The 21,651-nt window shown below is 40.5% G+C and overlaps 1 protein-coding gene across 1 annotated transcript in view; it reads left to right on the plus strand.

Moving 5' to 3' along the window:
• The window catches only part of CPEB3 (cytoplasmic polyadenylation element binding protein 3), a 207,632-nt gene that overhangs the window by 164,982 nt on the left and 20,999 nt on the right, over positions 1-21,651 (plus strand). Inside the window, exons 7-8 of the mRNA XM_011995849.1 lie at positions 5,185-5,299; positions 14,985-15,166. Coding sequence (XP_011851239.1) covers positions 5,185-5,299; positions 14,985-15,166 — 297 coding nt within the window. The remainder of the gene's footprint in view (positions 1-5,184; positions 5,300-14,984; positions 15,167-21,651) is intronic.

Genomic DNA, 21,651 nt, shown 5'->3' on the forward strand with positions numbered 1-21,651 from the left:
TTCCATCATTGTGAGCTGTGTGGTAACTAAACTCTTCAAGCCAAAGATCATGGACTGGGTGGGGCCCGTGGCATACATCTGGTCTGCAGATAGTTTTATTTAGCCTGTATAGTGACTTTTAACATTTGAATTAGTTCCTATTTTAGAATCTTGAAGTTTCACTTAAAAATCTGAATTTCTAGCCACTCTTGAAAAATGAGAGAAGTCTGACAATACATAGGCAAGTGGTAACTACTTGCTGGAGCTGAGAAGTAGTTTACTCCAGTGTGTTACTGCCTGCGTACTAACCCAAACGTGGCTTGACATTTGTGCTACCTGTCTGACCCTATGGCCATTTGAGTTTGTGTGACCCCCTACTGTAAGGACATGGCATGGCCCAAGAGCTGGAGCTTCCCAAAGGATACTGTAGCCCCTCTTTTTATATTTTTATTTTTATTTTATTTTGAGACAGGGTCTCACTCTAATCACCCAGGCTGGAGTGCGGTGGTGCAATCTTGGCTCACTGCAACCTCTGCCTCCCAGGTTCAAGTGGTTCTCCTGCCTCAGCTTCCTGAGTAGCTGGGATTACCGGTGCCCGCCACCACACCCAGCCAATTTTTGTATTTTTAGTAGAGACGGGGTTTCACCATGTTGGCCAGGCTGTTGTCGAACTCCTGACTTCAAATGATCCGCCCAGCTCGGTCTCCCAAAGTGCCGGGATTACAGAAATGAGCCACTGCACCTGGCCAGCAAACTCTTTTTAGAGTCACCTTTACAAGCAAATGTGATCAGGCTGCTCCAGGAAGAAGTGCTGGAATCATGTTAGGATAATTTAAGGGAATCTTTACTGTTTCTGGGGGACATCCTTATACTTGTCCTCAGGATGCTGAGGCTTTTACTGCCCCTAAAGCGCCTACTTGACAGCATACTGGAAGAGTTGTTTCACTCACACACCTTCTTTGTCACACACACTCACAGAGTTAGCCCTGTACAGTTGTTCCTAAGTTTGCATAAGAGATTGGTTCTAGGACCCCCGCTCAGATACCAAAATCCACAGATGCTCAAGTCCCTTACATAAAATAGTGTAACCTATGTGCATCCTCCCATACACTTTGAATTGTCTCTAGATTACTTATAATACCTAATACAATGTAAATGCTATATAAATAGTCGTTCTACTGTAGTTTTAAAATTTGTATTATTGTTACTGTTATTTTTGTTTTAAAACATATTCTAGGCCGGACATAGTGGCTCACACCTGTAATCCCAGCACTCTGGGAGGCCGAGGCAGGTAGATACCTGAGATCAAGAGTTTGAGACCAGCCTGGCCAACATGATGAAACCCCATCTCTACTAAAAAAAAAAAATCAGCCGGGTATGGTGACACGCCCTAGCAACTCAGGAGGCTGAGGCAGGGGAATTGCTTGAACCTGTGAGGTGGAGGTTTCAGTGGGCTGAGATTGTGCCACTGCACTCCAGCCTGGGTGACAGAACGAGACTCCATCTCCAAAAAAAAAAAAAAAAAAAGTTTTCTATTTGAGATTGGCTGACCCTCGTTGCAGACTCAGAACCCTCAGATATGGAGGACCAGTTTTGTATAGAAAGAGGAAATTTATATTGAATTAGGACAGAATTATAATTTCATCTATTCTCAAAAATAATTATTAAACGAAGATAATTAAAAAGTGGTTATTTTATTTATACTCTCCACAAAATATTTGAATTAGCTTATAAAGTATGATATAACAATGAAGTATATATATATATATACACACACACACATATATATATACACACACACACACACACATATATATATATATATATGCACATACACACACACACACACAAAATCAGGACCAGAAAATATATCCAAACAAAGAGTAAGTCCAGAAGGATAGAACACGGATATCAGGACCTGAGGTCTGGAGAAACAGGCCTGATGTGAGAATGGGCTTAGATTTCAGAGAGAAACCAGAGTGTGAGTGTAACTTTTCATACGGATAGTACCACAATATTATTATTTGCTTAGTAGATAGAGTGTGTTGATATTGTTCTATGTTGATTAATTCTGCAGAGGTGACAGCTCTGAGCAACTGTTTTCTGGTGGCAGCTGGGAAATGTAGGTTTTGTGAATAGGGTTAATCAGCACTGTGTCTTGAGCCCTCTTCCTATATTTTTACTTTATCTACAATGCCAAGAATAAAGGAATGGGTTGTGTGCAATGTGATGAAGTGAGGTCGGGGGTTGGGGAGTGGGCAGAAAAGGCAGTAGGCAATAATGAAAGCTCTCAGCAGGAAGGTTTGAGATCTTTTGCAGAGTTCTTTTGAGCAGTGGTAACCTACAGATATTGATAAAAGGCTGTATTTCCTGTCTCAGTTAATTGAGCATGAAAGCAGACCACTGGATACTACACAAGAATAGTTTTCATTTTTTAAATAAAGTTATCTATGATCGAATGCAATTAACATAAAGTGATTGGAATTACCTTACCAGGTCCCTAAGCTGCCTTAACTGCTTTATTAGGAATGAGATCAGAAGAGAGATTGTGTGTAGAAAAAGATACATCTGTGTGTGTGTGTGTGTGTGTGTGTGTGTGTGTGTGTGTGTGTGTGTATTTAAGGGAATCTTTACTGTTTGTTCTCACAGTGTCAGGAAATTATTGTGTATTAAATGAAAAAATTAGTAATAGGCAATAGGTCCTCATGAAGGCATTTAAAAGTAATGCTTTATGGTATTAGTGAATCTGCCTTTGTAGTAAATGTCAAGGGAATGATAATTTAGTCAAACAGACCAAAGTTTACACGGAAAGAACTGCATTTTTTTTCATGCAATAAAGGTAGAGCAAATGTCTGAATGTGAACGGTATTGTAAACAGGTCCAAATTTTCAGGGTCTAGGGAAGAAATGGAGATTTTGTGTCTTCTGGCTAAGTGGTGAGGCCAACAGTGTCATAAAAGGCAAAAAGTGGCTGGGCTCAGTGGCTCGCTCCAGTTATCCCAGCCCTTTGAGAGGCCGAGGTGGGCAGATCTCTTGAGGTCAGGAGTTTGAGACCACCCTGGCCAACATGGCGAAACCCTGTCTCTGCTAAAAATATAAGAATTACCCAGGTGTGGTGGCAGGTGCCTATAATTCCAACTACTCAGGAGGCTGAGTCACGAGAATCATTTGAACCCAGGAGACAGAGGTTGCAGTGAGCCGAGATCATGCCACTGCACTCCAGCCTGGGCAATAAGGCAACACTCTTGTCTCAAATAATAATAATAAAGGCAAAAAGTTAGGTGAGGGTGAATTTTTTTAGCAATCTTAAAGAATGTGTAGACTGGCCAGGCACGGTGGCTCATGCCTGTAATCCTAACACTTTGGGAGGCCGAAGCGGGTAGATCCCCTGAGGTCAAGAGTTTGAGACCAGCTGGCCAACATGGTGAAACTTTGTCTCTACTAAAAATACAAAAATTAGCTGGGTGTGGTCGCGGTCACCTGTAATCCCAGCTACTTGGGAGGCCAAGGCAGGAGAATTCTCTTGAACCCAGGGGTTGGAGGTTGCATGAGCCAAGACGGTGCCACTTTACTCCAGCCTGGGCAAAAAGGAGAAACTCCATCTCCAAAAAAAAAAAAAAAAAAAAATGTAGACTATTTCTAACTGAGCAATTCCAGTTTTAAAGTTAATTCAAAATTTTTGAAAGTATAATTGCCACAGGTGCTACCTTTCAAGTGGGAGTACTCCTGGGTATAAGCCAAGCCACATACGAAATTATCCCATATGTTTCCTTGCATTGAGTGTTGATGTCTGAGCAAGGGGGAAAATGAACAATTCCATTAATACTAAGGAAATGAAAAGTCAACCTTTTTGTTTTCTATCTTAGTCATTGGTGGAGGGGAGGGGGAATGGCATGTTCCTTGAGGACAGATACCAGGTTCCCTTTCTGCACCCAGCCCGCTTCTCAGAGCATATTGGCTACTTGCCTAACTGGTTGGTTTTGAGGCAGTGCAGAATTTGCCTTCTCATGCAGGAGGATGTTTTTGTGTTTTTGTTTTGTTTTAAGCTATTCTTTGATAACATGTTTTAAGGTTTCATGTATAAAATCATATACATAAAGGCTCATGTTTTAAGGTTAAAATTCTAATGAAATACCTTATTTTTTACTCTGTGATAAAATAGTACAAACTATGGGCACTAAGTCAGAGTCCCAGTTAAGAAAAATGACCAAATAGAAATATGCCATAAAGATTTCTTTTTCTACTTTAAACAAAATTTACTTAAACTTTGAGGCTTGCTTTTATTTAACCAGCCTCGTTTGTCAAAATCAGATAAATCCGAAAGAGATAACTCTCTCTCTCTCTCTCTTTTTTTTTTTTTTCCGGAGGCAGTCTCGCTCTGTCACCCAGGCTGCAGTGCAGTGGCGCGATCTCGGCTCACTGCAACCTCTACCTGCTGGGTTCAAGTGATTCTCATGCCTCAGCCTCCTGAGTAGCTGGGACTATAGATGTGAGCCACTACACCCAGCTAGTTTTTGTATTTTCAGTAGAGACAGAGTTTCACCATGTTGGCCAGGCTGATCTCGAACTCCTGACCTTAAGGAATCCGCCTGCCTCGGCCTTCCAAGGTGCTGGGATTACAGTTGTGAGCCACCGTGCCTGGCCAGAGAGTACTCTCTTTGTGCTATATTGTTATCTCTGGTAATTCTATGCTAACTTGCTGCGTGTTAATCTGTATTAAATCATATTGCTGAAAGATATGTTTTAATTTTGGAAGGTGATGAGAATTAAAAAGTCAGACATGGATAATTTTTAGAAAATACTCCTGATGTACTTTAGATGAACTCTTAAAACAAAGTGGTGTATTGTGACACATTGTAAACAGTCTCTATCGTATGTTAAAATGAATCTGATTCAAAATGCAGACTCTGTCTCTAAAAGCCTGCCTTACAATAAAAAAAAACACAGGCAGAGGTGGTTTCCAGTGGTTTCATGGTATGAAACCATGTCATATGTCTAGAGTGCTGAGTACAGTACCTGTAAGTAGATTCCCCAAGAGTTCTATTGAAAGGTACTTAATGCGGATTACATTAACTAATTAACTGGATTTTGTTTGGGTCATGTTCATTGTGAAATGCACAAATCAGTGGGTTTGTCTTTAGTCATCTTATTCTCATTTGGGGTTGCTGGAAATGAAGTAAGGACCAAGTAAACGACTTTTTTTCAGGTGCAAATTCGACCATGGAACCTAAGTGACAGTGACTTTGTAATGGATGGTTCTCAGCCTTTGGACCCCAGAAAAACTATCTTTGTTGGGGGAGTTCCACGACCCCTTCGAGCTGGTGAGTGGAAATAGTAACACCACAACAACAAAACCAACAACAACAAAATCCCCAATGCCTTTAGTCTTAAATATTTTCTAGGTTTCCAGTGAGCTATACATAGTCTCCAAAAAGAAGGCTGTCGTCGTTTTCACTGAGCTTTTTCAGGATTAAAGGTTTTCTCCCAAAATGCTCTATTTTGTTATGGTGCAAAAGTGAATTTCATTAAACAGTTATGTTGAAAAAATGAATTTTATTTAGTGCTTTCCTATTTAATCCCTTATGTAAAAAATAATAACACATTTGGCAGTGTGCATTCTTATGCCAGTCAGCATTGTTATGTATGACAGAAATCTGTCTTTTTTAAAGCTTCCGTTGTTTTTTTTTTAAGTTACTTTCCAATGATGAAATAATTGTGCTGCTTGATTTGAGCAGAATCATAATTGACTGGAGAGTTTGAAGTGTTGTTGAACTGATGGCTTCAATACATATTTAAATCCAAAGACAAATCCAATCAGCTGTGCATCAGCCTCCTAATAACCAGTATTAATGCCAGTGAGGTATAACAAAATTATTTCTAAGATCTAAGTTTTTGAAGCACTTAGAATAATTAAGTTTATTTTTTAAACTAAAACAAAAAATGTTACTGTTGCCACTGTAGTTGTGAAAGTACATTTCTTTTGTGTTATTTATATGCATATAGACTTAGTTCTACCTAAAAATTAAAACAAAAAGCAGAGATCATTAAAATCATGTTGTGAAACAGAATTATAAAATGTAACCTAACGTTATTTAGCTGTATGACTTTCGTGACTTCTTAATTCTGAAAGTTCCTCAACATTTCTAACATATTTATCCAAATCCCATCTCCAGCCTACACCTAAAAGATAACTTTAAACCTACATAAAGACATTAATAATTTCATTTTGAAGGACTTTTAAACATATTTTTTCTGACTGGGTCTTATTTTCTTCATTCCAATGGAAAACTATCAAACAAAAGGTAGAAAGCAAAGCAGCAGAGATGCTTCCCTTTTATCTGCAGTCGGAGAAGAAAGTCTAAGAAGGGCTAATTCAAATGTGAAAAGCATTATGAGATGGGGGCAAATGCAGACCTTTGTTTGTAAACTGTGCTTTTAAAAAAAATGATGGGGGTGTTGTGGAATATTTCTGAATTTTTCTAACTAGTGTTATATTTAGGAGTGGAGAGGGACAGAAATCCTTTTTCTTATTTTACAAATGGACAATCATAGCTAGTATTGTAGCTTTTCCTTTTGCAACTAACTACAAGCACAAATTAGTTTTTTTGTTTGTTTGTTTGTTTGAGACGGAGTCTCACTCTGTCGCCCAGACTGGAGTGCAGTGGTGCCATCTCGGCTCACTGCAACCTCCGCCTCCCGGGTTCAAGGGTTTCTCCAACTTCAGTCTCCCAAGTAGTTGGGACTACAGGTGTGTGCCACCACGCCTGGCTAATTTTTGTATTTCTAGTAGAGACAAGGTTCTGCCACGTTGGTCAGGCTGGTCTCGATCTCCTGACCTCAGGTGATCCGCCCACCTCAGCCTCCTAAAGTGGCTGGGATTACAGGCGTGAGCCGCCACGTCCGGCCACAAATGAGTTTTTATGTTCTAGCCCCTTTCCTTTTTTTTCCTAGATAGGAATCTGAAAAAATATTCTGAAAAAGTCCTAACAGAACTGGCTGTAACTTCTTATGTCTATCTTAAGGCACAGACATAGAAGTTTACACAAATTGAAGTTTAAACTTCAATTTGTATTATTCACTCTTTATTCTTCATGTTTTAATGATTTGGAAGGATAGGTAAGGGCCTATATATCATTTTTCTTCTGTAAATCCTGTGAAGATCCCTTTTCTACACTTGCTGTATGATCACACCAACACTGCAAGAAGTGAACCCCTGAACCTGAAATTATATTCTTTAATATTTGTTGTCTGCAAGATGCCACAAATTCTAGGATTAGACAAGAATTATATTTAGTTGTCTAGTAGGAAATGGGATTTTGTGTTCCCTGACTAGATACTATACTATACCTTTCATAATTTGAAGTTCCTTTTTTTTTTTTTTTGAGATGAGTCTCACTCTGCCACCCTGGCTGGAGTGCAGTGGCACGATCTCGGCTCACCGCAACCTCCACCTCCCGGGTTTGGGCGATTCTCCTGCCTCAGCCTCAGGAGTAGTTGGGACTACAGGCGTTCACCATCATGCCCGGCTGTTTTGTATTTTTGGTAGAGACAGTGTTTCACCATGTTGGCCAGGCTGCTCTCAAACTCCTGACCTCGTGATCTGCCCGCCTTGGCCTCCCAAAGTGCTGGGATTATAGGTGCGAGCCACTGTGCCCGGGAGAAGTTCTCTTTTTTCAACTACGCTAAAATGTTTTGTTTTAAAGTGTTTTGTTTTTATAGTTATGTGGATAGTAATCTAAAATCATTTGTATTATTGATAGTGTTCCCCCATGCCAACACTTCCCTTAAGCGTAGCTAGTTTCTAGGTGGCAAAGTAATCTATATTATTGTCTTAGAATTTTACCATTCATCCCAAGACTTCTAGTTTAGAGGGCCATGTTATCAAGACAAAAAGTTAACATCTGCAACTTTTATCTATAATCATAGGAACTGGGTTTCTTTGAAACACACTGAGCTTTGGGAACTGATGTATACCTTGGAATAGAAGACGATTTTTAAAGAATTCATTGTGACTTTGCTAGACAAGCTGAAATTGAATACAGTATAGTTCACTTGAACGATAAACATTTATTGAGCATCTACTGTATTACTGGCACTAAGAAAGTATGTGTCATGCAAAACTGAATATCCCACTATCATGTTAAAGAGGTCATCATACACAGAGTCAAAAAATGTCAGAAGAAAATAAATGTACTTACAGAATGTGAACTCAGAATTAATTGGAGACCAGATTGTATTCTTTAACACGATTCTCAAATTTGGTTTTGAAATACTTTAGAGCATTTTTTATTATTTCCAAGGAATGTTCTAGTTATGGAATTTTGGAAAGTCTAAAAATATTTTAAGCATTTTATGCAGAGTGATCATGGACTAGATATGGGCATCCCTACTCAACAGGTGAGATTTTAGATGTCCAGGTGGATTTTTACCTTATTAAGGGCCAAAAAGTATCCCTTAATATGTCACAGTGACTAAAATGTTATCACTGAAGTGTTATTCCTTTGGATCTTGTGAGTTGGTTTGTTTTTTTTTTTTATTTATCTTTGATATTTCCTCATTGTAACACAAGGACCAATATCACTGATAGTTATTCTGAATACCGGCCTTATCCCTTTAAACAGAAATACACAAACACCTCTAAAATAAAAAGGCAACCTGTTTTAAGCAGTATTGTCCTGAGTTTCTGGTTCTTTGATAAACCTTCCTTTTAAGAACTGAGGTTGGACCAGCCTGGGCGACATGGGGAAACCCTGTCTCTATAATAAATACAAAAATTAGCCAGGCATGGTGGCACACGCCTGTAGCCCAGTCTCCGGAGGCAGGAGAATCGCTTGAGCCCAGGGAGCTCGGGGCTGCAGTGAGCTGATATTGCATCAGTACACTCCAGCCTGGGTGACAGTAAGACCTTATCTCAAAAAAAGAAAAAAAAATAGGTTGGAAAAAATCACAGTCCTGGAAAGGAAAACAAAAGAAAAGCTGAAAATGGGAAAATATCAGTGGAAAATTTAGATGAGCTTACTTATTGCCTGATTGTGGGTTTCTCTATGTCAAATAATCCACACTCTTACTGTCTCTTCCTTTCATCACTCCCATTGGTGACAATAGCAAGCCAAGGATGGTTTGCCTGAAGTCTCCTGGTGTTTATCAGATCTTGTCTTCTTTCTACTCCCCATCTCACCCTACCCTCACATTAGGAAAGCCTGTAAGTGGACTCACCATGCCACCATGTGGCTAAAGCTCACATATTCTTCAGAGTCAGTACAGGGAAATGGGCAATTTGATTCTTCTCCTGCTGCCACCTGGAAGTACAACATGTTGCCACTATGCTTCATTCATGTAATATGAGCAACATGTCTTCCTGAATCTCCATACAGAAATAGCCCAGTTGCATATCCCTATGGCATTAGGACCTCTCCAGAATACATACCTCTTCACTCTGACAGAAAATAAGTGCCAGGCTTGGGGGTTATGATACCACCAGGAACAAGTAGAGAGTGAGGTATGTGGTCTGTGTACTCTTCCCCAGTTGATTAACATGAGTATTTCTCTGATCCCAAATTTCTTGGTTTTGGCATCTGATTGGAAGACTGCCTCAGTGACCAAGCTTTTGGATCCATTCATTCCCAACCTTCATCAGGCTGGAAAAACTTTCAGTCTTTCTCATTAGAAGCATATGAACTGTTCCTTACTTCATGACTTCCTTAGGCCCTGCAAAACAGATTGATCTCGAGAGAGTGCTCATCTGAGTCCCCACAGCCTACTGTTTGCTCGTTCATCTTTCAGCCCTATCTTTCCTAACAATTGCTCTGATAATTCTTTCCTTTCTTTTTCTCCCCTACTAATATTCTGTGATGAATCCTGAAATTTATTTCTGTCTTTCCTTACCTGCCCTGACTGTTGTGAGGATGGTTTTTCTGTGGGAGGCAAAAATTTCTGAAGTAAATATTCAGAGATATATGGCATATATCTAGAGAACATATATCCTGAATTTTTCTAAGATCATTTATTTCAGACATTTTGTATAAACATTTCATAGTTCACATGTATTAGAAACCATATCCTGATTTGTGATTTAGGAAACAGGAGTATTATAACCCTATCCTTTATTGTTGTTTTATGAAGTGGTTGCAGGCAGAAACCATCTTGTATCAAGTTTTTCAACAGTAGAAGCTTTTTCACCATGTCCTAAGTTCAGTATGGGTTGTCCTGGATAAACTCCAGATTTGGCATACTGACTTGATTAACTGTATTACCTTTAGGGATAAGGATCTTCTAATGTTAGTATGTGTTTGTGTCCTCCCTCTGCACCAAAAGCAAACCCTCATCCATAGCTGATGTCAAACTTTGCCATATCAGTGGCAGGCTGTGTGATGTTAGCCTACAGCCAAAATAACACTGCGATGAATTGATACTTACAGAGCAGAAACCAGGCCAACTTAAATGTTAAGCAGAGATTCACAGGGTGGGAGTGGGCCAAGAACCCTGGACAAAACTAAACATTTGAATACTACTCTGTCCTTAGCAGTGTGCCCAGAGCTCTCATGGATGTTTAATTCTCACAGTAACCCTGCGAGATTATAAGTGGTAGACTGTGCTTTAGAGATGATGAAGCAGAGTTCAGATAGAGTAACTGGTCTTTCTCAGGTCAAAAGAAAGATGCTTTATTAAGCTGAGATCTGAGGTGTTGTCTCAGTAACAGTAGTAACAGTCAACTTGGTACCAGTGCACTCTGTCTGATTTAGTTCATTGTTCATACCATCTATTTGAAAATATTCTTAACTTCCCGACATATCTGATGCAGAGCAGAAGCTTATGAGCACATTTCTTCCCCTTGAAGTATGTGAATTGCCCTTGACAACTGTGGTAAACCTAGGAAGCCCTCATCAAGTTTAATCTTCCTGCTTTCAGAAGTCGAGACCTCTTTGATATCTTAAGGTGCCCTATGCCTCTTGCCTATCTGTTTTGTCCTTATTTCCAAAGAGAAGAAATACGGATTCTAGATTCACAGTTTAGAATCTGTAAAGACGAATGTGTTATTTTCCTCTGGAATCCTCATTTCTACTCTATCTCATTTGGCTGTCCAGTATCTCAGGCTCACATGTTGCCTTAGCTGGCTTTGAAATGTATTATAATTAAATGATATAAATAGGGCCGTGAGGTGAAGCAGGACTGGGAGGAGTCATCATGGGTTTTCTCTCTGGTGAACTAAAGACCCTTTCACATCTTTGTAAAGAATCAGGAGCAGGCCAAGAGCGGTGGCTCACGCCTGTAATCCCAGCACTTTGGGAGGCCAAGGCAGACGGATTACCTGATGTCAGGAGTTCAAGACCAGCCTGGCCAATATGGCAAAACCCCATCTCTACTAAAAATATAAAAATTAGTCAGGCATGGTGACTGCACACCTATAATCCCAGCTACTTGGGAGGCTGAGGCAGGAGAATCACTTGAACCCAGGAGGTAGAGGTTGCAGTGAGCCGAGATTGTGTCACTGCACTCCAGCCTGGGCAACAGAGCAAGATTCCATCTCAAAAAAAAAAAAAAAAAAAAAAAAGAATCAGGAGCAAATCCAAGGAACCATAATTGAAGCTTACATTCAACTCCAGAGATATAGTCATCACAATCCAAAGGAATTCATGGGGATGCTATGTGCTCCACATTGCTGCAGTATTCTAGTTTGCTCCTCCAGTCTGCAGCACAGTGACTCTCATCACAAGAGCCAGCATGTGGATTAGACTCATTGTGTTGCTGCTACCATGGAAGTTGTTCATGAGACAATTTAAGTTGTCTTAGGATCACAGAGCATCTTTTCCAAAGTACGGTATACCCTTGAACCATAGCTATTAGACCTGCCATCTTCCCACCATGACCAGACAGACCCATGAGCACTGTCTGGATGGGAAAGAAAATAAAAAATGGTTTGGAAAGTCTTGACTTCCTCGTGGACTGTGTACCTGTTTTCACCTCTATGTGAACGCTGGATTCCTTCACCTCTATGCCCTGCTCTGGTACCCTTATCTTCCTCAGGTGAAATGTTAAGAACATGCTCCTGGGAACTACTTTGTCTTTGCCCTCTGCAGAGGATGGTTTCAAATGAGGACTAGAAATTCTGTTTAGTACTTAAATGAGTTCAGCCTGCAGGAAGTATGCTGAATGAAGACTTACTGGTTGAGCAGAAGACCAAGTACAAACAGCAGCTGTTTGACTACTGTTTACTTCTCTTCAAGGGTAGTCATAGTATTAGACTTTCTGTAGTTAAAATACAGATGAGGGTAGAGAGAGAGATGGGAAATTTTCATATTCTTCTCCCAAAAACCTCTTCTTAAGTCACCTTGGTTTCTTCTAGCTTCTCAACAAATTGCCCTTCACTTAAGTGAGACCTAATTGACTCAAATGTCTGCAGACTTTTTGGTGGCCAAAAAAGCAACTATATATAAGTTCATAAATGGAAATTATTTATTTATAATTAGTTTTCATAAGAGCATAAGCAGATGAGGGTTTCTGCTTCCTATCAAAAGTACTTAACTGCCAGCAACATCAGTCATGATCTAATCCTTGGAACGTGCAGATGATTTCAAACAGATAGAGTCACAAAGTAATGGAATGTTTGTGCTTCTCTGGCATCAGAAGATCCTGAAGATTTTTTGGAGAACACTGTGGTGTAGAAAAATCTGTGGTTACAGTAACTCTTCTGCTTAGCTGGAGTTTCAAGCTTACCACTCATGTGCCTTCTTTCTAAATCAGACACTTTGTTGAGTCCTTCCTATGGTGGAAGACAAGTGCCATTCAATTCCTTGCCAGCATTCTTTTCCTGGCCATTCACCAGGCTTGGAGATTGTTACTTCTCTTATTTCACTACAGAGGAAGCCTTGTCTTTTGAAAATTAGTATTTAAGTTATAGGGTCTTGAGGTTACTTATTTCACTAAACCCATTCAACCAATAAGGGAAATGCATTAATGACTGCAATTAACAATTAATTCTGCCTTCAGTTTCTTGGTCTCTGTTACTGCAGTAATAGCCATATGAGGAGATCCTCAAACCATCAGAGGTTGTTGGGATGAAGTATAAGGACCTCTGATATTCAGGGTATGCGCACAATTCCTGTTACATTGTTTGAATGAATGTGATTCCTGGATCCTGCCCCAAAACTGCAGTAAGCAGCTACTTGGCTTTAACAGACAATGCTCCCTTGGCTGATATGGCTTAGTAATTCTGACCATAGTGGTATAATTGAGATAACTTTCTGCTGCTCTGTCTTTAATGGCGCTTACTCTTAGGCTTAGTTCTTACTAGCTTATTTTCTCACCTTCTGAAAATTACTTGTTGGTTATGGGTTGTCCTTCCTATTAAAAATAGGCAGTTAGAAAATAGTCACCAATAGGCAATCTGGTATGTAAAGAACTTTTGGAGAAGTGTAAAGATAGCCTCTCTGACGTAGCAACACAGTTTTACTTACTGCCTCAGCAGTTTCGTAGTACAGAAACCAGTAATGCTTGGCTTTCCTTTTGTTCATAGACATCTAGTGGAGTTCTTCTACTGTTCAGCCCTTCACCCTTTGAACATTCTGCAGAACTCTTCTCCTAGAAGAGAAGAGTTGTGCTGCTCTCCATCTCCCCAGATACTGATTGCTGTGGAGCTCTACTATGTGATGATCTTTGCACATTGGCTGTGGCCCAGGTCATTGTCTGTCTTCCCTGTCTTCTCCTTTCCAAATACCATATATAGGTGTTGAAACAGGTTCTTGGGTCACTTCCCAGGGGTAGTGCTGAGTCTTTTGGATTTATACTATGTGAGTAGCCTAAAAGGAATGGTCATACCTGGAGAAGGTGCTGTCCACTATCAAGTAAACAATTGCCTTCAGACAATCTGGTATGCAGGTAAGTGCTACATGTTTTTCTAATGGTACCTTTATTGTTTTGTAACTATACCAATATAAAGGCATATTTAGGCCAGGCATGGTGACTCACGCCTATAATCCCACCACTTTGGGAGGCCAAGACTGGTGGATCACTTGAGGTCAGGAGTTCAAGACCAGCCTGGCCAACATGGTGAAACCCCATCTCTACTAAAATTACAAAAATTAGCCAAGTGTGGTGGTGCATGCCTGTAATCCCAGCTACTCGGGAGGCTGAGGCAGGAGAATCACTTGAACTGGGGAGGTTGTAGTGAGCCAAGATCACACCACTGCACTCCAGCCTGGGTGACAGAGCGAGACTCTGTCTCAGTAAACAAACAAACAAAGGCATATTTAGAAGAAATGTGACAAGGAGTACAGGCCACACCTCTGGATCTATAGCAAGGTACAGCATGGGTATGTTTTTACTATTTGTGTAGCACCTTAGTGCTCTGTGGTAGGTTGTAAGTGCTCAGTAAATGTTTATTGTGGCTATTATCATTACTAGTATTATTATTTAGAATTCAATGGGAGAGGTTAGCCTGAAGAGTTCACAGTTGGATTAGAATATACTCTAAAATCTTTACTTTTTTAAATTGTGGAGATTTACTTTAAGGCTGTAAATAAATTGTCTCTAGTTAAAACAAGCAGTTAATCCTTTCTGTAGCTTAGTCCTAATATAGTAGTGTAACACTAGTAATTTCTTTTAGTCTTAGAGGTTAGTAAGTAGGACTGTTTCTTATTAACTTGTTAGGGCAGCATGAAATGCCTTGCCTACCCAAGGCACATTCCACTGGACTAACCAGTTAGAAATTAGAACAGGAGGATTACTGGTAGTTCATTTCTTCAATACTACTGCTAAAGTTCTGATTATATAAATTCTTGTGTGTATGTGTGTAAATTCCTAATTTTTTTTCCATTTTATTACAAAACACCCTATTAGGACCTTCCCTACTTGAGTTGTAAGACTGGTGTGGACAGTCTTCTTGATACTTAACATGCGTTTTCCTTTTCTTAATTACATTGCATGATCTCTAAATAATTCTTCCTTCTCCTGGGCAGGAGTACCTCCCAAATATTTATACACATCCATGTTTTGTTTTGTTTTTTGCAGTTGAACTGGCAATGATCATGGACCGTTTGTACGGTGGTGTCTGCTATGCTGGCATTGATACGGACCCAGAGCTGAAGTACCCCAAAGGTGCTGGCCGCGTGGCATTCTCCAATCAGCAGAGTTACATTGCAGCCATCAGTGCTCGTTTTGTGCAGCTTCAGCACAATGACATTGACAAACGGGTAAGCACCTACTTAGGGTGGAACTGCTATGGGAGAGAAAAGAAGTTTGTTCTGTGGTTTCCTGGGAAGAAAGGCATCTTATGATTGTAAGTGAGCAGCTCTACCTTGCATGGCATTAGTCCATGAGTCCATCTAGGCTGCCTGAAGAAGAGAGCACCACTGATGTTTAAGGCATTAAGGAATCTTCTGCCTCACCCATCCCCAGAGTGATGTTACACTTATGAAAATAATCTTGCAAAATTTAGCATACCAAACTAGTGCTGTTCAGAAGATGACACTGACAGTGCGTTAGCAGAGGTGGAGAGCTGGTGACCTGCTTGACCTACATAGTGCTCTTAAAACAAACAACAAAGAAACTTAGATTAACATTTAAACATTCAGGAGTATATATGAGATGTTGAACTTCTGGTCTGAAAATTGTCAGATGGCCGGGCCCGGTGGCTCACGCCTGTAATCCCAGCACTTTGGGAGGCTGAGGCGGGTGGATCACGAGGTCAGGAGATTGAGATCATCCTGGCTAACAGGGTGAAACCCTGTCTCTACTAAAAATACAAAAAAAAATTAGCTGGGCGTGGTGGTGGGCGCCTGTAGTCCCAGCTACTCGGGAGGCTGAGGCAGGAGAATGGCATGAACCCGGGAGGCAGAGCTTGCAGTGAGCCGAGATCCAACCACAGCACTCCAGCCTGGGCGACAGAGCTAGTCTCCGTCTAAAAAAAAAAAAAAAAGAAAAGAAAAGAAAACTGCAAGATCATACATTGTGGCAATCATTGGAATCAAATAGCTGCTTTTCCCTTCAGTCTCCCCTTCAGCTCACTGTTTCTCCTGCTTACACCATAGATGCGTATGCATTACCGGCCATGTTGTTCATCGGTGTTACCTGCCTGCCCTTTAGAGACATTAAGAGTGCTACCTCTGATGTAAAGAGGGGGCATGAAGTAGAGTTTTAGGCAGTTGGTGTACTTAATTGGTTTTGTAGATTGGCATGAGTTTAAATTCCTTGAATCCCAGCTTTGCCACTGTCGGGAAGCTTAGGGGTATGGAAGGCAGTAAGAGCCAATCTGGACCCTGTATTAATAAATGAAAAGAGCATGTAGGAGAATAGCACCAAGTCTTGAACACCTGCCTGTGCAACGGTGCAGTGACTATTAATTCTTCTAGTAAAGAATGTTCTTGGGGCACACACTGGACGAGAATTAATAAAGTAGTAAATCTGTTCCATATGAAGTTTCACATGATATCCTTTACAGTCAACTTTGACTCATTTTGTGTAGCAGGCAAGTTTCTTAGGTAAAAATTTTAACTGGTGATGGATTTTTCATGTTCAGGATTATAGTTTTGTTAAGACATGTATCTGATCAAAAAGTACAAGAGCCAGGACTTAGAATAAATATTCTATTTGCTACTTCACCGAGCTTCCTGAGAGTAAGTGGTAGTGGTTTGGTTTTTAATTAAAATGAATAAAATAATTTAGAATTTTGAAACACTTTAAATTCATGGAGATACAAAGGCATAATAAAGATTCAACTCCATTCCTGGTTTTTAAGTATCCATAGCAATCTGAGCATGCCCTTTTGTAACTGTAATCCCCCACACAACTGTAAGCTCCACAAAGATGGGCGTGGTGCTATCTCATTCTCTGTCTGATCCCCAGTATTTACCCATTGCTCGATTTAGTCATTGATGCTTGATAAACCTTTGTTGAATTAACACGTGGTGCTACTTGAGGGTTCTTTTAACTTCTGCTGCTGTTGCTGGTAGACATGCTTGTGCCTGTACATTTGGGAGTCGTGTACCAGATTCCATTACATTGAGACCTCTATCGCGACTATCACTGGTGAACCTAGGCAATGAATTTAATCTGAAGAGCCTTGGCTTCTTATTTATATGGAAGTAGCTTTCTTTGTTCTCCTCTAAAGCCAGAACTAGTGACTGTACAGGAAGTAGATCCTGGAAATAATAAAGTCTAGAGGAGGTCTCCATTTCCCCATGTCTCTGCCTTCCCTTTGCCTCCATCCTACTGACCTCCTGTCCTATTCCTTAGTAGAGGGAGATATGCTTGCCCCAGGGATTTATAGTAGGCATTGAGCCCCTGTAAGAATCAGAATAAAATCAGATATTTATTTATTTGTTTGGTTGCCTACCGCTATTCCCACAACTACTGCAAGGCTCAGGCCCTCAGTATTTCTTCCCACAAGATTAGAATTAGGCTAAAAAGGAGAGAAATGGCTTTGCTTTTGTTAGCATGACTGTAGAACATGCTATGAAAATGTGTTTGGAACATCAGACTTCTCAGGGCTCAGGAAAACCATTGACTTTTCTGATTGCTATAATTGGGTTAACCATATACTGTCTATATCTCAGAGTAGCCTTTGGTGAACACTTTAAGGTAGCAGCCAGTTGTAGTGGAAAGAATAGGGAATTTGGAGCAAGAACAGATTCCAATACATTTAAACCTTTGCTGCTTCAGTCAGTCACTGTCAAGCCCAAGCAAGTTACTTAAGGCCGGAAGCCTCAGGTCCTCATCTGTAACTCCTTCCTGGGGATGGTCTGGAGATTAAATGAAATTTTACTTCTGAAAAGCCAGATCCTTATGGCAGGTCGACAAGTATTTAACCAGCAAGTATTCATCTTACTACAAATGTACTTAATATTGATTTTTGTTAATATTTTATAGCTTGAGATTTAAAAGTTGATCTGTTGAAGAAGTAGCAAAAAGGTTCAGTGGTTAGTGAAAAAAGCACTGGTCCCGAGTCAGATGGCCTGGGTCTAGATCTGGTCTTGTTCTCCCTGGGGTTATATGGACCTTGGGCAGGTCACTTAAATTCTGAGCTTCAGTGTACAGTGAAGGTAATAGTAATAGCCCATGAGATTGGTGAGAAGCCCAGAAGAGATATTGTTCAAGAAAGCAGTATGTACACTGTGTATGTGTATGGTGGGACAAGAATGCTGCTTCCATGTGACACTGGGAAAGGACCCAACAGTTTCTTCAGTGCCCTGGGATGACAGTCATCTGAGGGGAATATTGGAAGTCAGTGAAAGTGGCAAAGTCCCTACTCTCCCTTTTTCCCGTCAGGGACCAGCTCCATCTTCTTTGTTTGCTCTGACCAGTATGGAGATCTCTTTCCCTCCCCTCTCTTACCCTCCCCTCCCATTTTCTTCCAATTTTGAGACCGGGTCTCACCCTGTCACCCAGGCTGGAGTGCAGCTTCAACCTCCTGGGCTCAAGTGATTTTCCCACCTTAGCCTCCCCAGTAGCTGGGATCACAGGTGCATACCACCATGCCTGGCTAATTTTTTTGTATTTTTGGTAGAAATAAGGTTTTACCATATTGCCCAGGCTGGGCTCAAATTCCTGGGCTCAAGTGATCTACCTGCCTCAGCCTCCCAAAGTGCTGGGATTACAGGCTTGAACCACTGCGCCCGGCCCAACATCCTTTATTATGAGACGCAAGCCAAGTTTCATCTTGAGTTGGGCTCCTTTTTCACTGTTCATCTGTGAACATTACACTCCCTTCCCTCAAACTGTTACTCTGTCCCCTTCGTTTTCTTCTTGCTTAGAATATAGCCAGTAGTACTTTATTTTATTGCCTCTGGCATTTTGAGCTTCTGTTAACTATACCTTTCATAGGTACATTTTTAGGTTCATTCATGGTTTTATTTTTATTCATCTTTCTCGTAAAGCTTACATTTAAGCTTTCCAGAGAGCTCCCATTTCATATAAGCACATTTGTATTTCCTTAGGTAATGCCATTTTTCTTTTTCAGAAAAAATGATCATCCATGATTGTCTACAGATAATTTCTATCACTAGGCAAACCTTGTTTCCTGAATAACCCCTCCAGGTTTTTAGTAGTAGTCTGATATTTCTGGAAAGGTTCTGAAACTTGCAGTACCAAAAGTCAGGAGCACATGTCCACCTCTGTACACAGTCCCTTTTCCTTGCTATTACAGATTCTGAGGTGCCACAGTCATTTCCTTCCTTCCTTCCTTCCTTCCTTCCTTCCTTCCTTCCTTCCTTCCTTCCTTCCTTCCTTCCTTCCTTCCCTCCTTCCTTCCTTCCTTCCTTCCCTCCTAGCTTCCTTGCTTTCTTTCTTTCCTTCTTCTCTTTCTCCTTCTTTTTCTTCCTTCCTCCTTCTTCTTCCTTCTTTTTTCTTCCTCTACTTTGAGACCTTTATTTACTTTCCCATATCAATGAACATGAGTAGGCCAGGCACAGTGGCTCATGTCTATAATCCCAGCATTTTGGTAGGCCAAAGTGGGAGGAGCACTTGAGCTCAGAAATTCGAGACCAACCTGGGCAACATACGGAGACCCCATCTCTACACACAAAAAATTTTTTTTGATTAGTCAAGTATGGTGACACATGCCTGTGTGATTCCAGCTATCGGGGGAGGCTGAGGAGGGAGGATTGCTTGAGCCCAAGAGGTCGAAGCTACAATGAGCTGTGATCATGCCACTGTACTCCCGCCTGGGCAACAGAACAAGACTTTGTCTCAAAAAAATAATAATAATAAATCATGGATTATTATGTGATGATTATGTAGTGGCTGTCTTATATCTCCTCAGGAAAATAGAGCACTGTTGAGTGCTGCGGACTCTACAGAGAACTTCAGTCTTTGGTCATAGCATTCATCTCCTGCCTTCTGATGCGAGCCCAGAGTTGGCTTTCAACCAATACCTTGACTATTTTAAGTAGCATCAACCTTTATTACCTTTTTACTCAAAGCATCCTCCTTTACTGTCTGCATCATTATAAATATAGATGCAGTGAATTTTTAAAACTAGAGATGGCATTGAAGGGTCACTTACTTCGTCTTTGCAGCCCTTATCCCTCAAGGAGAGTGGGAGGGGGCCACCTGCAGAGCAGCAATGCCTGACCATCGAGTGAGACAATTCATTAAGTGCTGGGACAGTGAACGCAGTAGGGCCATATGATGCGTGTCCCCTCAGGTTGCACCTTTCTTGTGTACACTGTGGAAGGTACATGAAGAAGAAATTGACTGGTATATCTCCTTTACCTCTTTTGTATCCAGCCAACTTTTTCCAAAAAAGATATCTCTTTTGATAATTTATATGTTTATTATTGTTGTTGATCTTTGGCGAAGCTTTTATATGGAGTGTTTCATGGGAGAAATACAAGCTTTATAGATTTGATTTCTCACCATCTTAAGAGACTTTTTGGCTTGCTTATGAGTATAAAATATGTCAATATGCACCATTTATATTATTTAATTTATCTGTGTTATCCTGTAGATTTGGTACTTTCATCTCTGCTGTCATCTTACTCATCCATAATCTCATGATCTTTAAGGAAGAGGTGTTTTTGTTGTTTGTAACGGCTTTGTTGAGCTGTTTTATGCTATTCACATAGCATACAGTTCACCCAGTTAAAGTGTACAATTGCATGTTTTTTAGTATATTTACATAATTGTGTAGCCATCACAATCACTTTTAGAACACAGAAGTATTTTTTTAATCATCCCGTATTTCATGTCTTAAGGAACATAGAGGTGTTTTAATGTACAGCATTTAAGTCTGCAATAAGAAGATCATAAGCATAATAACAATAGTGGAATGGTTATAGGGGATACACTTTATTTATTCTCTGTAATTACTCAGCTCATAATTTAGAGAGGATCCTACTTATTTAAGCTGCACTCTTCAAAGTCACAGGAACAAAGTAGCCCAGGCTCTTGGGGGAAACTTCTGAACCCTGCTATAACTGTGATTAGAGTCCCTCTTGTTGGAGTAGGTTGATAAATGTACACATCAGCAATGTGGGAGGACTAAGAGAAGTGGAAGAGGCTTCTTCTGCTGGGAATTCCTCACAGATGCTTTGATCTTAATTCTGTCACTTTTGCTCAGGAGTCTGAATGGAAGTGCTTGGCACACAGCAGGCACTCACTAATGTGCAGAATCAAGTAGGAGGATATATATTAGGGCAAGGACTGGAAGCAGCCATGGAAGCCTGAATACTAGACATCTAGAGTCATCTCTCACCTGGACATCCAGAATATCTTCCCCTGGGGCTCCCAATTCAATTTTATCCCATCTCCAAGTCAGTTTTTACATAGCAACCAAAGCAAGCTTTTTATACTCACAATTTAATCATGTCTTTTCACTCCTTTAAACCTTTTGATTATGTTCCACCGCCCTTAGGATAAAGGTCAAACAAAGTCCTTAAAATTGCCTAAATGACCCTTCATGTACTATGTACTTCTGCCTTAGCACTCACTTCTCCCTTTCTTATCTTGAGCCAGCCACAGCTGGCCTTTTCCCCTATTTCTCAGGGTCATTATACATACGGTGCCTGGCTGATACCCACCTTTCCTTCAGGTCTCAGCTTAATTGTGATATTTTTAAGAATCCTTTCTTCATTGGAGCTTACACCTCCCCCATAGATTGTTGTCGTAATACATGTCTGCCATTCATTTGTGGCATTAAATGCCAGTATAATGAAATAATGCTTTGTTTAATGTCCATCTA

Source organism: Mandrillus leucophaeus, unplaced genomic scaffold, assembly GCF_000951045.1.
Source record: "Mandrillus leucophaeus isolate KB7577 unplaced genomic scaffold, Mleu.le_1.0 Scaffold1133, whole genome shotgun sequence".
NCBI classification, from domain to species: Eukaryota; Metazoa; Chordata; class Mammalia; order Primates; family Cercopithecidae; genus Mandrillus; species Mandrillus leucophaeus.